We start from the raw sequence: 16,786 nt of genomic DNA on the forward strand, positions 1-16,786 counted from the left end.
TATTTATACATATCGATTTCACCCATGGCCTCGATGTTCCGGCCATTTTGCATATCGAATACTCTGGGCTGCACTTTGAGTGGAAGCCATTAATTTCAAATCGTCCATATACAACATCTGATCTCTGGTATTAAGGCTCTAGTGATCTCTTTCCTGATCTCTGGTATTAAGGCCTTCCATATGTTCCTAGTAGCCACTCCCATTATATTTTTCGTTTTCCAGTTCGTCATCCTTTTTCTCGACTTTGTTTTTGAATTGTTATTGTTTATTGCTTATAAGTTGTTTATGCACAGTTGTTAAGCTTTTCCTTGACCGTATACACCAGAGGTTCCCAACAAGTGTGCCGAGGCACACTGGTGTGCCCTGAAGTCCCTGTAGGTGTGCCGCGAAATTTGATTATACTCATTATAAAGATTATTTATCCAAGTGTGTCGTGGCTGAACCAGTTTTTAAGTTAGTGTGCCTCGAGCTAAAAAAGGTTCGAAACCGCTGGTATACACTGTGGTTTTCTTACCTTGAAAGAAAAGCAGAGTATGAAGAGGCATATGATTCTGTTTGGTAGAAACTATGGGGGTGTATAAAAACAATGTTAATTTTTGTATATATTTATTTTAACCTGCAACAAAACTATCGATAGTTCTCAATATTTCACTAAAACAATACTCGAAGCAAAATATATATACACAACATTTTAATAATAATACCACTAAAAAACCTAAGATTTACCTTAAAACTAATCAAAATAAATACTTTATACATCGTTAGGTAAACTTTATTCCTATACTTTATTACAGTCCCTATATATCACTTTTGACGTTCATTGAAATATTTTTGACATCACAGAAAGCTACGCAGTTAACAACTTTTAAGATGAATTTTTTATGCTGTCTATTAAGACCATAACATATTTGTACTGTTTTTCCTACAAAAATCGTTATTTCGGTTATTGATCAGTTAATGTCATTAAAATTATAAAGACCGTACAGTGCTGGTACACATTGTTGATACTTTACAGGCGTGCAGGAATTATAACGAAAGTTATAAAAAAAATTTCATGCCTTCAACTATGTCTTCACTTGGTTACGGTTAAGTGATCCTGTCTTGGATTGACAGTGTCGTTGACAGCTCTGCCGTCCCCAATTAAAACGCGGTATCTGCAAAAAAATTGAAATCGAGTTTTTGCTATATGTGGTTTCCTTGTGACCTTATTTATGCTTCTGCAATGTCTGAAAGCCGTATCATTTTATTTACTACCAAAATAAACAAATTGGAATATGCCGTATGTGCTAAATTTCAATAGCTGCTTAATTAAAATGCGGTATCTACAAAGTACTCAACTAAAAAGCGGTATGTGCTAGTGAGTTTTAATTGAGCACAGCGCATTTACCGAGTTTTTATCGAGACTCGTGTTGCCACCTCGTATTTTGAACATTTATGACATTTAGGTATTTTGCGTATAAAATAAACAATTATAAGCTGTTTATTTTTCTTTTTTTGGTAACTATTTTTCGTTGTAAAAAATCCTATTTACACATAAAATGCAGATACGGCACAATTTCTGATCCAGTAATATGTCCGCTGCTCAATTAAAACGCGGTATAGGACTTTTTATTTACAGCTTTGATAAAAACAGGATTTTTTAAGCATATATTTTTAAATAATGTTCAACTATTATTAGAACATGTTTTGCGTTAAAAAGTTGTCAAAACATATAGTCCTGAGAAAAAACTTTGAGAGTCGATTTCTCGGTTTTAATTAGGCTGCATATACCGCGTTTTATTTGAGGACGGCAGAGCTGTAAGGAAGCAGATCGGGATCTGAAGATACGGAAAGCCAAAATATTCGTAATAAATAATCTACAGAATATAAAACCGTGTATATATGTAAATAGTAGCACACTTGAGTTAGTAGATCAAATTTGTTCTTTGTATATCAATTGAATTATAATGCAGATAGTCACGGTAAAATTAGATCCAGAGTGGAGAAGGTCAGAGCCACTTTTAAATGGTTGTCTGATGTATTATGTAACGGAGACCTAAAATGAACATTGCTGATCCGCCTACTGCGCTGCTACGTGTTCTCGGTCTTACTTTACGGTGTCAAGTCCTGGACTGTGAATAAAAGTGATCTAAATCGCCTTGAGGCTTTCGAAAAGTGGTGTGCTGTAGAAGAATTCTAAAAGTTTCTTGGGTGGAGAAGATTCGAAACTACACAATACTAGAAGGTCTCAGAAAGACGGTTGAGATTAAAAAAAGAAGCGTCAAGAAGAGAAAGCTGGAGTATTTAGCACATGTAATGAGTAGTCCCAAATATAGGATGCTAGAAATATATTATGCAATGCAAAATAGCAGATAAACACAGTCCAGTACGAAGAAAGACTACATGGTTGAAGAACTTACGAGATTGGTATGGTATTGATACAAGCATGCTAGGCTGGGGTTGCAGTAAATACAATTCAGATAGTTATTATGGTGACCAACGTTCTGAAAGGACATGGTGCATGAAGGAAAAGAAGATCCATTCTGAGCTAGCCCACAAATTTTATTTTAATAAGAAATTAGTAAGAAATAAACAAAAATACTAGATTTATTGTAAAAGCTATATTTTAAAATATACATTTTACAAAAACATAGTATTTTTGTAATTTATGGTATACAGCCAGCTCCAGGAAGTTTATTTTCCTCGTGGATTTTTTAATAAATAAACAGTAACGAAATTTGTAGGAAAAAAAGTATTTCTAGAGATTCTCACATCACTTCTTTTCAACAGACTGTACAGTCAGGAAATTTTTCACTAATTTTCAAAAATATTTCAAGGATTTTTCCAACCACCTAATACTTGAAAGAGTAATTGTTATTTATATTACTTAAGGTTACACATATTAAAGGGACGAAATGCATTATATGTAATTGGGATCGAAAGTGAAGAAGCAATGGGTTTTAAACGGTTCTTTTTGTAGCAATAAGGCATGCTCCAAGTATAGTCTCATGTAATAAATGATCTGTATAGTTGTTGAAGTTATACTTCTTTACGATTGAGAGTGAAATTTTATAATTCCCTGGCTCATGCGCACACAGACAGTATGTAGTTCGTTGCTAATCTTTCAAGATAGGTATGTATATATCAGCGTAAATAAGTCATTAAAATAATATATTAGTGTTTTTAGTAAATGTATTATTTATTATAGTTTTTTGTGTCTTTGGATTTGTCTTCCTCGGTAGTAAGATAATAAAATATCTAGATATAACATTTTTATACTTCAGAATGTGAAGTTATATGACACATAATGTCATTATGATCTATTTGTCACCGTGTTGTGTAATTATATCCGAGATACTATATGTCACGTACAAGGGGCTCGATAGCTTGGTTAGTAGAGCATTGGACCAGAGATTGGGAGGTCCCGGGTTCCAATCCCAGATGATTCATACATTTTTTTTAATTTTTGGTAATTTAAAAAAAAATTGAGACTGGTAGGTAAGAAAGTTAGTTTAATATTTAAATAAAATACAACTAACTTGTTAAGTATATTATTTATTTCGTTGAAATTATAATAGAAGTATAACTTCTTACGTGCGTACAAAGTACACATACATTCTTTTTTGAAGATTAAGGTATTTAGAGGATTTTTTGAAGTTACCAGACGTTTTTATCTATATATTGTTTCACAAAGTTAACACATAGGAAGAATATTACGCCTAGATTTTCTGAGCGTACCGAGTTTTCCTTTTGGCTTTATAATGTCTTCTTTACTAATCCTGAATCTCAATCCTTCATCAGTTTAATCATACCTGTTGCATCTTTGATTTTCTCAATTAAAGGATCTGATTTTCTTTGGTTCGGCTAAATTTTATTTCGATCTAATGAGGCAAGTAGCAACAAGACACCTGGTTAAGCAGTAATATAAAAATGGTGTAGGATACAAGAATAAGAATGATCTGGGTAGCAGTAGGTAAACTAAGCTTTATCATTAGTAATTCAAAAATCTCAATTAAGTTAAAACGAAAGACTAATAAGTCAGGAAATAAAATTCGAAATTATTTATCCTCTGAGCTTTTTAAGTTGGAGTAATAAAGCACAACAAAGTGGCGAAATATTCGACAAGGGAAATCTAAATTGCATTTCACGTCCTGTCATTCACCGTGATAATAATTTTAGCGAACTATTTCCTTTAATAAAAAACCATACAGAAGTAAAAACTTCTTTTGTATATTGGTATAAAAAGTTTTATTAAAAAACATAAAAGTCCTCCAAAAGGATTTGCAAAACGTTTTCAATCTGAATCAGATCTTGAAAACGTTTTGCAAATCCTTTTGGAGGACTTTTATGTTTTTTAATAAAACTTTTTATACCAATATACAAAAGAAGTTTTTACTTCTGTATGGTTTTTTAACTATGGTATACAGCCAGCTACGGGGACTTTCCCATTGATTTTATTTCCTTTAATATCCACCAAAGGTGAATATAGTGAATAATAAAAGTGAATAATCAAATCTAAACGATCTTTTCTTTAAGTTAAAATGGAAGATTTTTGACACATGTATCCTTCCTGTCATGACTTATGGAATGGAGACCATGACACTTACTAACCAATATCTTAATAGACTTAGAACAATTCAATGAAGAGAATCATGGTAAATATAAACTTAAGAGATCATGTTAAAAACAACAATTTAAGAAGGAAATCCAAAGTAGATATTGTCGAAGCTATCGCAAAATTTGAGTGGGAATGGGCAGGGCATATGACAAGAGAGATCGAAGAGAAGTGAAGAGCACATAAAGGATGCATAGGAAGACCACAAAAAAGATGGATCGACGTCGAAGGTCTATGATAAGTGCACGAATTTGTGAGATTTAGGAGACTTAAATGGGATGAAGATGTATATGTCAAGAAAATGACGGACATATTAGATAATAAAAAATGATTTGCTTCGAGGAGTAATATTTTTTTACCCATAAAACTACATTGAAGCCTACTACGTAAAAATATTAGGTGTTTATAAAAACATAATTCAAAATTATTTAAAAATCTTTTCTAATGTTCGTTCGTTACTTAAAACATGTCTTCTTCAGTTTCGACCCCGTTATTTATAGCTTATATACATAAAAAATTATTTACATTTTCTTATTAAACATAAAACAGCACCAAAAGCAGAGTATAATAATCATAATTAATATAATATTTGTGCTCTCTGAAAATGTTGATAAAATATACGAAATAAAAAAACGAAAAATGATAAAAGTGATGATTGGTTTCTTAAGTACGAGTACATATGAACAGATCAAAACAAAATCACAATAAATTGCGGATATTTTTATACATTATTGGATCTAGAAGTAATCAGTAAAAAGTTTGATAATGATCACTAGTATAATCTCATTATCCGATTGGAAACAATGTTCACTGTATCACCATTTTTGGCAACACCAATCAAGTTGTGATTACGCTGTTTACCAAATTAAATCGAGGCTGTAGTTAACTTCTGGCTAAAATTTCATAAATGTTTCTAAAATCGACTGTTCCGGACCAGAAAACATCTAAATTATGCGTGAATTGATGACAAAATAGACGTGGAATGAGACAGGGATTCGTATTATCGCCAAACCTTATAAATGTCTAGTCAGAAGAGGCCATGAAAAAACTGTAAAGGGTGAAACACCTCAAATAAAGGTAAATGAAGTTCCCATTAACAACACTAGATATGCGGATGACACTGTCATCTTAGCCGACAATATTAGTCCAAGAGGCAGCGCTGAAAAATCTCTTTGAATTTACTAAAGCTAGATTTTTCACAGTTGATTACTGTGATTGTGTAGAGAAACATACTGCGGTCGATCAAGCGAAACGTAGAACAGGGGTTACTGAGAGGGTATGAAAGTTGCTTTCCTACGAAGGTAATTAAATCCATTTACTAAGGCTGAAAATCAGTACACACATTCTAAATTAAATATAAATAAAAGTTATTATAGTCGGTCAGCTGTATGACGGGACAGAGCCGGTCGGTCGGCCCCAGTGAATGTACAGGGCTATTCACTATATTTTGACCCCCTTGTAAACTGCTTTATTTACAGAATTAGAAAAAAAATTAAATACAAAAGTTATTCGATTTTTAAATTATGATTTTTTGACATATATATCGTAATAGTGATGTCATTCATTTGGGCGTGATGACGTAATCGACTATTTTTTTAAATGGGAAGAGGAGTCGAGTGCTAGCTCATTTGAAAGGTTATTCAATTCCCTATTCAGTAATATAAACATTAACATGATAAATTATACAGGGTGTCAAAAAATTTTTTAATTAAATTAATTGTTTAATTAATAATTCAAAAAAAAAAATTTGGACACCCTGTATAAATAATGATCTTATTATTTATAGTACTGTATAGAGAATTGAATAACCTTTTAAATGAGCTAGCACACGACCCCTATTCTCATTTAAAAAATAGTCGATTGCGTCGTCACGCCCAGATGGATGACGTCACTAGTACGATATATATGCCAAAAAAATCGTAATTAAAAAATCGAATAACTCTTGTATTTTACATTTTTTTCTTATTCTGTAAATAAAGCAGTTTACAAGGGGGTCAAAATATAGTGAATAACCCTGTACATTCATTGGAGATGACCGACCGGCTCTGTCCCGTCATACAGCTGACCGACTATAATAACTTTTATTTATATTCAATTTAGAATGTGTGTACTGATTTTCAGCCTTAGTAATTGGATTTAATTACCTTCGTAGGAAAGCAACTTTGATACCCTCTCAGTAACCCCTGTTCTACGTTTCGCTTGACCGACCGCAGTATGTTTCTCTACACAATCACAGTAATTAACTGTGAAAAATTTAGCTTTAGTAAATTCAAAGAGATTTTTCAGCGCTGCCTCTCCATATATATTGAAGATCTTCAGATACTGGTGACCAGAAGAGTTAAGTATGGATAATAATATAGTCTAACAATGAAAGTAAAAAAGACGAACTTTATGAGAATATAAAAAACTGAAAAGAAAACGAGAAAATAATCTAGTGGATTTTGGATTTCCAAAACATCGAATTGGTGAACTATCCGGAACGTCTTGATTTTTTGATTGACTTTTTCCATCCATAATTATAATACAGTATTTCTCATGATCACCTTTCAGTGCGTCACAGTTTTTCGATTTCTTTCTAACGCATTAAATTGTATGTGACAGAAAAAAAGGCACGTCGGTGATTACATTTCGTCGGTGACATTTTTATAACATTTATTCTAGTTATTCTAGTTGTCGATAGATGGCGCCATAATAAAAAAATATTTTTTTTTAATTAGATAATAATATTACAAATATAATCTGTATAATTTATAAGACTATACAAATCAAAGAAAATACCATTTTATAAATGCAAGAAATACATTTGATTGGTTTTTATTCCAAATTGAAAATAAAATGTGACAACTGTCAGATTTAACTAAAATGTCATGTTAGAATAAATGTCATAAATGTGTATTATCACGGACTTACCCTTTTTCATATCATTTGTTACGCACTGAAAAATGATCATGAAAAGGACAATAGTTGATTAGTGAATTAGTTATAAATTATAATACATATACTCCAAAAAGTGTACTTATATTTGATTCTTTTACGAGAATTTTCTTTTTCGTTTGTCTTTGGTCTGCACGTGGAAGATTATCAAAAATGTAATCAAAAAAAGACGTGAAGCTTTTAGTCAAAATGTGTTTTTGTATAATTCAAAAATGAATACAAAATGCGATAAAGCTATCGTTGGATACCTTAAAATAATGTGATGATATCCGCAATTTATAAAATAATTGTCAAGCTACATTTGACCAAAACCTTCTCCAGCTTTAATTGGAAATCATATAAGTAGTTGGCGAAAACCAAAAATAACAATATAATGGCATCACAGTATCTTGGAAGAAAATTTTGGCGTGATGATGAACATTTTCATTCATATTTTGAAAATATTGATGTGCTTATACATGCAACAAAACAGTTAATGGAACAGTTAATGTTAATGGAACAGTCATTTATTTTTATTTAACTCGGTGAGAAAAAAAAATCGTAACAAGCCTTTGCACCGCTAAATTCTGTGGTTGAAGCTTGAGATTGCTTTAACCTTCCGATGACCAACCTTTTTTGTTACACGGATGACCAACGGGGGTAAAAAATTACCCCAGGTCAAAAATGACCTGGAATGAATGTTTTCAGCATTTAAATCTTCATCTAACAATACATTATCGTTTTCTGATACTATTTCATCTTCTATATCATCATAAAAATCGCTAGCAGTAACAATTATTTCCTGTAACTCGGCCTCAGTAAGATATTTGCGGGCCATATCTTATATGTACACAAAATACTAAGAAACTATAATATTATACGCCAGGAAATAATAATAATGACTAACTGTATCAGACAGGAATGTCATGATTCGTACATAACAGGCACCACAGTCCAAAAATAGATTTTAATAACGCGCAGTGTAAAACTACTTGGAATTCCACCGTCTATTCCAATAATAGACGGTATTTTATTAAACATCAACTTCAGAATATATTTTTTATTCGTAAAATATAGGGAATTTTTTTTATTTCAAAATATGAGGATATCTAGAATGATATTAAAGTCAAATAAAAAAATAATGAGTTAAAAATTGAAAATACTTTTGAATGTATTAAAGAAAAACATACACTGGGGTCCAAATTTACCCCCTTGGTCATCCGAAGGTTAAGATAACCAAATATGGACTGTTATCATGTATTTGTAGCTTAGGATTTCATTTCACCTTACCCTCGATGATGACTTATCGGTAATCTAAAGTTGCACAGCACCAGCGGCAAGAGTGCACTTTCCCTTACATTTTTATTCTCTCAGTTTAATTGGGAGGGATATTTTTTCTACGTAGAAAACTCTAATTATAACAATGCCGTATTTTCGCCGCGAGTCACCGGATTTCTCGCATCGGCGAAACGATTGGAGCTTGCTATCCCTTCAGTGGCGTACGTCGGAAGTGTCACTGTCACTATTTACTTAATAAATGCCACTAAAATGACTCCTTAAAAACATGCGCAAAAATAATTCACTATTTTCTTGTATCTCAATATTAAATTATTCCAAATATTTTACGATGAGAAGAAGTTACAGCTCATAATTATAATAGGGAGGGTGTCTCAAAAGACGGTCGAATATTTCTCAAAATACAACATCGTATCGAAAAACTGAAAAATACATGTTCAATAATTTTCAAAATCTATCGAATGACACCAAACTCGGCCCCCCACTCCACCCCCTAGAGGTGGGGTGGGGGGTAACTTTGAAATCTTAAATGGAAACCCCCAGTTTTTATTTCACATTTGGATTCCTCATATCAAAGTAAGCAGCTTTTATTCGAGACATTTTTTCGAATTATGGATAGATGGCGCTATAATCGGAATATAGGAAGCGTCTATTATCTCGAGAAATATACTTCCAAATGAAAAACCAAAAAATATGTGTTTATATTTTTTAAAAACCTATCGAATAACGCTAAACAAGACCCTCCACCTCACCCCCTAGAGGTGGGGTGGGGGTAACTTTAAAATATTCAATAGCAACCTACATTTTTTATTGCAGGTTTGGATTCGTCATGAAAAATTAAGCAACATTTATTCGAAACATTTTTTAGAATTGTTGATAATGGCGCTAATAAATCTTCTTTTTTCAGTTATAGCGTCATCTATCAACAATTCTAAAAAATGTTTCGAATAAATGTTGCCTAATTTTTCATGACGAATCCAAATCTGTAATAAAAAATGGAGGTTGCTATTTAATATTTTAAAGTTACCCCTTACCCCACCTATAGGGGGTGGGGTGGAGGGCCATGTTTAGTGTAGTTCGATAGGTTTCTGAAAAATATTAAACACGTATTTTCTCGTTTTTCATTTGGAAGTGTATTTATCGAGATATTAAACCGTTTCTATAATTTATCTATGGTATCACGATAAATGGATTTTTCCGATTATAGCGCCATCTATCCACAACTCGGAAAAATGTCTCGAATAGAAGCTGCTTACTTTTACATAAAGAATCCAAATCTGCAATGAAAACTAGGGGTTTCTATTTAAGATTTGAAAGTTGCCCCCCACCCCACCTCCAAGCGGTGGAGTGGGGGATCGTATTTGATGCCATTGGATAGATTTTTAAAAATGATTGAAAAGGTGTTTTTCAGTTTTTCGATCCGATGTTTAGTTCGCGAAATATTCGACCGTTCCGCTACTTTTGGGACACCTTGTATAATAAGATGATAGCCGGTTGCGCGAATTTACGCCTGTCATGGGACTTTTCTCGCCGGCGAAACGATTGGAAGATCAGCCTTCATTCAGTGGCGAACGTGCAAAGTGTTTGTGTTATACAGCCTCCACTGGTCAGTTCCACCATTTATTTAACTAATGCCGTTAAGATGGACATTTTTAAATCATGCGCGAGAAGTTGTGTGAATCATTAGGTAGTCAAAGTATTATTTAAGATGTCTTCATCTTAGTCATCAAAATATCAGTCACCTTAAATTCCTTTACGATTTTTTTTTCGCACCGTTGACAACAGTTGGTTTACTGTCTTGTTGCAAATACGTACATCTTTATTTAATATACTAAGACACAGATAATAATGAAAACAAAATTAACCTTCCGACATCTGAATATCCACGACTTCAGCTTTCCATTTTTTCACAAAAACAAACTTATTGATACAATAAGCAACAAATACAAAAAAAAATTGACTAAATCATTTCTTGATGAGGTTCACCAAGACTTATTGCATTTCTTCGTTGAGTAATATTTAAATACAAGTTGATAGAACTTAACATTGAAACAGGTTTTTAAAATGTTCGTACTATATAAATACATTAATACATTTGTCAAAATAGACTAAATGCAATAGTTCGTTATATGCTTTGCTGACATTATTAGTTTGGATAAATTGTGTTAATATATTCAGATGGGATATGAAATTATTTCACAAAAATGACTTGAGAATACAAAAATGGGTACAATGCCTTTTTCTGTCGGTATATGGTATGTTGATGGGCGTACAGCTAATTACTATGAAAACTTACGTCAAAAATAAATATTTGGAAATATATTACAGCTCCTAACGGTGTTGTATCAACTAAAAAATGTTCCTGTTTGATTTTTTTTATATTGAAATGTGTATGAGTTGGCGATTACAATTTTCTCGATAAGATGCTGTACTTCCAGATATACAAGAGTTTGGTTTAACAACGGGAGCAAAATAATATCTCTTTCGTGACATGAGACTTCTCCTGAATTAGAAAACATTCATGAAATTTGAAATAGAACATACAGGGACTCGTACCTGGCCCGATTTAGTGTCAATCGATTTTAGAAGCGTTATTCTTTAATACGCAGTGCAAAATAACAAAAAATATTTAAGTATCTAATGCTCCAGTGGTCAAATCTTGAACCTTAGTAAGTACATTTTCTATAAAGGTATCACTTAAATGTAACACATTTTTGTATTCTCTTACAGAATTTCGTAGATGAATGATTTCGTAAATAATCGTATCGCTTGTGCTTAAAGTCTACGCTCTTCAAACAACAAAATACTGTAAACTTTCTACTCAACTTCGACTACTTTCAAAAATATGTCAACCTCACAATATCTTAAAAGACACTGTTGACGTACTGGCATGGATCACTGGATATGTTCCACAGTAACATCAAAAACGCTATAAAACATCATTTCCATATTGACCTTTTCATCACAAACTAGTGTTAGCCATTTTTTTCGTACAGTTTTTTGTAATAAAACATGTTATGTAGATTAGATTAGTAATATAAATAGCAACAAAATGCATCTGAACACATAATTAAAGAAATGCCAAAGAAAGTTTTAGCTATAGAAATAAAGGCAAGAAAATAAAGAAAGAATTGCCTCAATTGGCAAATAATTTTTTTAATCGACTATTATTTGATATCTGGACGAAAAGGGACAATAAAGCGGTATGGAGTATGTATATAATAGTGATAAACGCTATAAATCAACATACATTTTTTTGATTATTTTAGTGACGAAATACCGACAGCAAATAACAGGTTCCGTCTCGTTACGTATGGAGACATCTGGAAGGATGACTCATCAGACGAGCAAGGCAAAGATTTCTCGAGAAAGATCAAAGTTGGACGGTTCCGTTTTTCTGGAACGTTCAAGAACATGGCCTTGTATTTTTGTATTCAATATAAATAAGAATGCAATTTTTAGGAGTAGTTAGTCTGTAAAATAAATTTGTCTGTAACTTGTATAAATAAATTCGCATAAACGAACCGAGAGTATTATTTTAACCGTAAGCACGCTACAATAGATTATAATAATAATTTTGTTAATTAATATATTTCGGCAAGTAATGAAAATCGATTGATACCATTAATTAGAATAAAAAATTATAGATGTTATTTGTATAGTGAACAAATAGTGATGCCTAACCTCTCAATTGTTGATAAAAACTGCACGAAAAACATGGCCGTTGAGCATGCGCTTGTCACATGATGAAAAGGCTTATTGTGTATTGAAAATGAAACTTCCTAAAAAAGTTACGTGTATATTTGGGATAAAAACTAAAAGGAGAAAACATTATGTTGCCTTTCTGATTTTTTTAATTATTGTTTGAGACCGGCATTTTTTGTGTATACAGTGATGAGTGCACTAATAACCGGCAAAATCACATGGAAAAGGCGTAAATCATAATACGTTGTGATATAAAGAGATGAAACTAGTAGAGGTGGGAAATTATCAATAGCAACCTACAAATTTACATTGTACTGATAGTTTCCCACCTTTAAATGTATCGGAATCAAACTGTCACAGGAGAATTTTATAAAATTCTCCTGCCAGAGTGGGAGTTGTCAAACTCCTCCGATACGTCTAAAGGTGAGAGACTATCAATATAATGTAAATTTATAGATTTGTATTGATTATTTCCCACCTCTGCTATAGTCCGTTCCACCTTGACTTTACAGTATAGGGAACATAGGCAATGCAGTTCTTATGAGAGTTTTTAGCGCGGTGATGCCGATTTTATCAAAAAGAATTTGTAATCGAACATTAGAGAGATTAAATTAAAACTGTTTTAGAAAGGCAATCTACAATTTTAGGATTCATATGCGTAATAACTATAGTATATCAAATAAACTGAAACGCATACGAATCCTAAAATTGTAGATTGCCTTTATAAAACAGTTTTAATTTAATCTCTCTAATTTTCGATTACAAATTCCTTTTGATAAAATCGGCATTACCGCGCTAAAAACTCTAATAAGGACTGCATTGCCTATGTTTTCTACACTGTAAAGTCAAGGTGGGTCGAACTATAGTTTCATCTCGTTTTATTCACAACGTATTATATTTTCCGTCTTTTGCGTTATTTTAGCGCATTCATCACTGTATACGGTTTAGTTGCATTAGTGAAATATTAAATAATGTTCGGTGATATTGAAAAATTACATTAAGTAGATGTTTCAAGTAGGAAAATAAAAATGGCTTAAGACAAATATTTTGAAAAATAAACAAAATAGTCAAAACCCAAATATGTATATCTTTAGCCGTTCTGATCACAACATTGTCTGTGTTGGTACTAGAATTTGGAATACATACATTATATATTTTTCTTTCCTGATTTATTATATTTAAAATATTTTCTTCCTTAACATTGTGATTTCATAAAATCCATTTGAGAAATAATGGCAAAAAAGCCAAAGAAAGCAAAAAAAATGATAATTTTCACATCTACTTGTTAAGTTATACCGACACAATTATGCATTTTTTGTTTAGTTCTGTCTGTCTGATCAATAAATATGTAAGTATAGAGAAATATCTACATAATTAATAAAATATAATATTTAAAATATATGGATGACGATTTTCTTACTAACACTAACCTCTACAATACTCAAAAAATAAAATCGATCACATCGACAATCGAAATTAAATCGATGCTGTAATCGAATATCGATGTTAAAAATTTGGCACCAAACGTCAACAGTGTCGAATTATTTAATCACCCAAGATTTTAGAATAAACCCCCTTTTCTTCCAAATAGCAACGAGCTAAGAGTTCCTAATGTTGATGTATGCTGCTCTGTCTTTTCGGATGGTTTAGATACGGACACTGTGCCCAGATCTGGTCTCGTTATACCTCCTCCCTGTTGCTGTCTTCTCTGTTTGCGGGAGTTGAGCTGCTCTAATCTACGATTGAGGGCGCCAGTGCCTGGCTTTCCTGGAACCCCCAAACTTTTCTTGCGATGTGATATCGTGGACGCTAAAATATAAGAAATTTTACTAAAAATATGAAATAGGAGTAAGCAAATACTTATTCAAATTATGCTATTATCCAAAATTTTAAATGTTCAAAATTAACACCTAAATTTGTTTTATATCGTCCACTATGAAGTCTTTGTTCATTGATCATTTTGACAGTAATTTCCTGTATTTTAAATAATTTAAGTTAGTTTGTCGTGTTAACATAAACGCGATTTTTTCAGAGAAAAATCAAGTGGTGAGAAGTCGGGTGATCTTGCCGGCTACTCACTTATTATTTGTATGCAAATAACACGGTATTTGTACATACTTTTTACAAATACCATGTCTTGACAGTGCACTCGCAGACATTTTAGATTCTCCTGAACGTTTAAAGAAATATCATCCGTATTTGCAGTTTTCAGTCTACCAGATCTTGAACCTTTAAGCTACCCGTTTCATGAAATTTACTTATTACTATCGATGGAATTAATGGTTTAAATACATGAAAACATGATTTGCGTGTCATAGGTATGGTGTTGTTTACTACAGTTGTAATCTTTACCCGTGCGTCATCATTTAATTAAAGCATACGAAATAAGTCGATGATAAGTCGGAAATTGAAATTTACTAATCGCAAAAGTGACAGTAAGTGACTTTCTGTTGCGTTTAGTAAATTTCAATTTCCGACTTATCATCGACTTATTTCGTATGCTTTAAATGATGCCGCAAGGGTAAAGATTCCCGGACTCAACTGTATCTCAGTTGCTACTACTGTTTTTTCTTTTCTAAATACGGTAGCTGCCCATCTTGAATATACACCACACCGCTGGTACTGCGTACTTAAATGGTTCATTTAGTAACGAAATACCACCGTGCGTTGTCGGCACCCTTGATGGAACCCTCGTGCTTACACCGCCTGTGTGTTAGCACGAGGGCTGTGCTGTGTGCTGACACACTCTCGGTGTAAGCACTGGACGGGTTAAACAGCTTCTAGACGATTAATTAGCTGTTTGGACATCACCAAACTTGAAGGATCCTCTAAAAAATGCAAAAGACTTTTTCGCAACCCTGTATATTAAGTCACTTTGTACAACTACTGTCCAGTTTACCAAATTTTTATGCTTAGTAGAATGTTACTTACCTTCTGGATCAGAAATGGTTGAAAGAGGACTGGCCAGTTTGTGGCCGAGAGTTGAATCACCGCCATGACTGGGCAAGAGGCATGTCAACTGAGCCATGGGACTAGTTAGCGCAGTCCGGGAGTAAAGTGCATTGGGGTTGGCCATGAGATTGTTGATGCCGATTCTCTCAATTCTGCCTACAAGACTCTGTAAAAAAGTTCCGATGTATAGATTAAATCAATTGGAAACAAATTTCAAAGTAAAATTGAAGTTGTTCAGATATGATTCATTGTACACTTTCCTATCAAGGTAAAATTAGATAGTAAAGAGCTTCTTATATATTTTGTGTACTTAACTTACTTACATGTTATCTAATAATTATAATGACCTGATATGGCTACACAGTCAAATGAGGATAATTTATTTATACATTTTGTAGTACAATCCTGGTTGGATTAAATTGGAAGCGAATGAGCGGTGTCCTCTGAGATCAAAAAGGGTAAAGGGCTGAAAGTAAAGATGTACAAGAGTAGTGATGTTGATTATAGTTACTTTCGAGTATTCGTTACAAATCGTTACAATTCGACAAATGAGACCTGGCGGCTGACCTTGCCTGAAAATACACAGCGATAAATGCACAATACGGCAAGGTCACGCGCCAGGTCTCGCTTGTCCAATTGTACTTTTGTATGAAGTAATCATTTAAAGTATTGGTTACTTTGATTACTTTTGTTACTTTTGTATTTGAGTACCGGTAATCATCTCGAGAATCGCATTTCTCAGTACATATTTTGTATTAGTATTAGTAGGATACTTTGATTACTATGATTACTCTTGCATTTGAGTAGCGGTAATCATATTGATAATCGCATTTCACAGTATTTCGCATAAGTATAAGATACGATATAACGACCTTCACCGATCTATTTAATGGATAGAAATTAAATGATATGTAATTGTTCTGTCATTGCTGCTCCACAATATCAGTAATCTCGAGTAATCTGTTTGCATCAATTAACTGCCAAAAACAAACCCTCCAAACTCTAGATGATGTACCTTAGCAGTAACCCTGGGCACCCAGGTGCTTCGGAGGTGAGTTCTGATAGCAAATTCCTGTTCAGTGACTCCAAATACCCCGAAATAAGAAAATTTGGCCCTTTATATGCTGATTTTAACATGTTTATGCATTTTTCGATGCGTTTTATACACTTTAAAATGTAATAATGCATTTCCACCTATTTTTTTATTGTAGACTTTTTTCCAGACGTCATCCTAATCCTAAATACAATGCAAAAAGTTGCAAGTCTCTGTGTACTTACTGTATTAAAAATAGATTTATTCCTGTGTTTTTAGTGTTAAATGCCCTG

General features: G+C 32.8%; 1 protein-coding gene across 6 annotated transcripts in view; it reads right to left on the reverse strand.

The window, feature by feature from the left end:
- Nucleotides 1-589: 589 nt before the first annotated feature.
- LOC114338747 (trafficking kinesin-binding protein milt) overlaps nt 590-16,786 on the reverse strand; it is a 318,823-nt gene continuing 302,626 nt past the window's right edge. For all 6 annotated transcript variants that reach the window (XM_050647317.1, XM_050647318.1, XM_050647316.1 and 3 more), the window contains 2 exons: nt 15,440-15,626; nt 590-14,317 (listed from right to left, as the gene is read on the reverse strand). In XM_050647317.1, the coding sequence (XP_050503274.1) occupies nt 14,070-14,317; nt 15,440-15,626 (435 nt within the window). In that variant the 3' untranslated portion in view covers nt 590-14,069. The remainder of the gene's footprint in view (nt 14,318-15,439; nt 15,627-16,786) is intronic.

Source organism: Diabrotica virgifera, chromosome 3 (assembly GCF_917563875.1).
Source record: "Diabrotica virgifera virgifera chromosome 3, PGI_DIABVI_V3a".
Classification (NCBI taxonomy): domain Eukaryota; kingdom Metazoa; phylum Arthropoda; class Insecta; order Coleoptera; family Chrysomelidae; genus Diabrotica; species Diabrotica virgifera.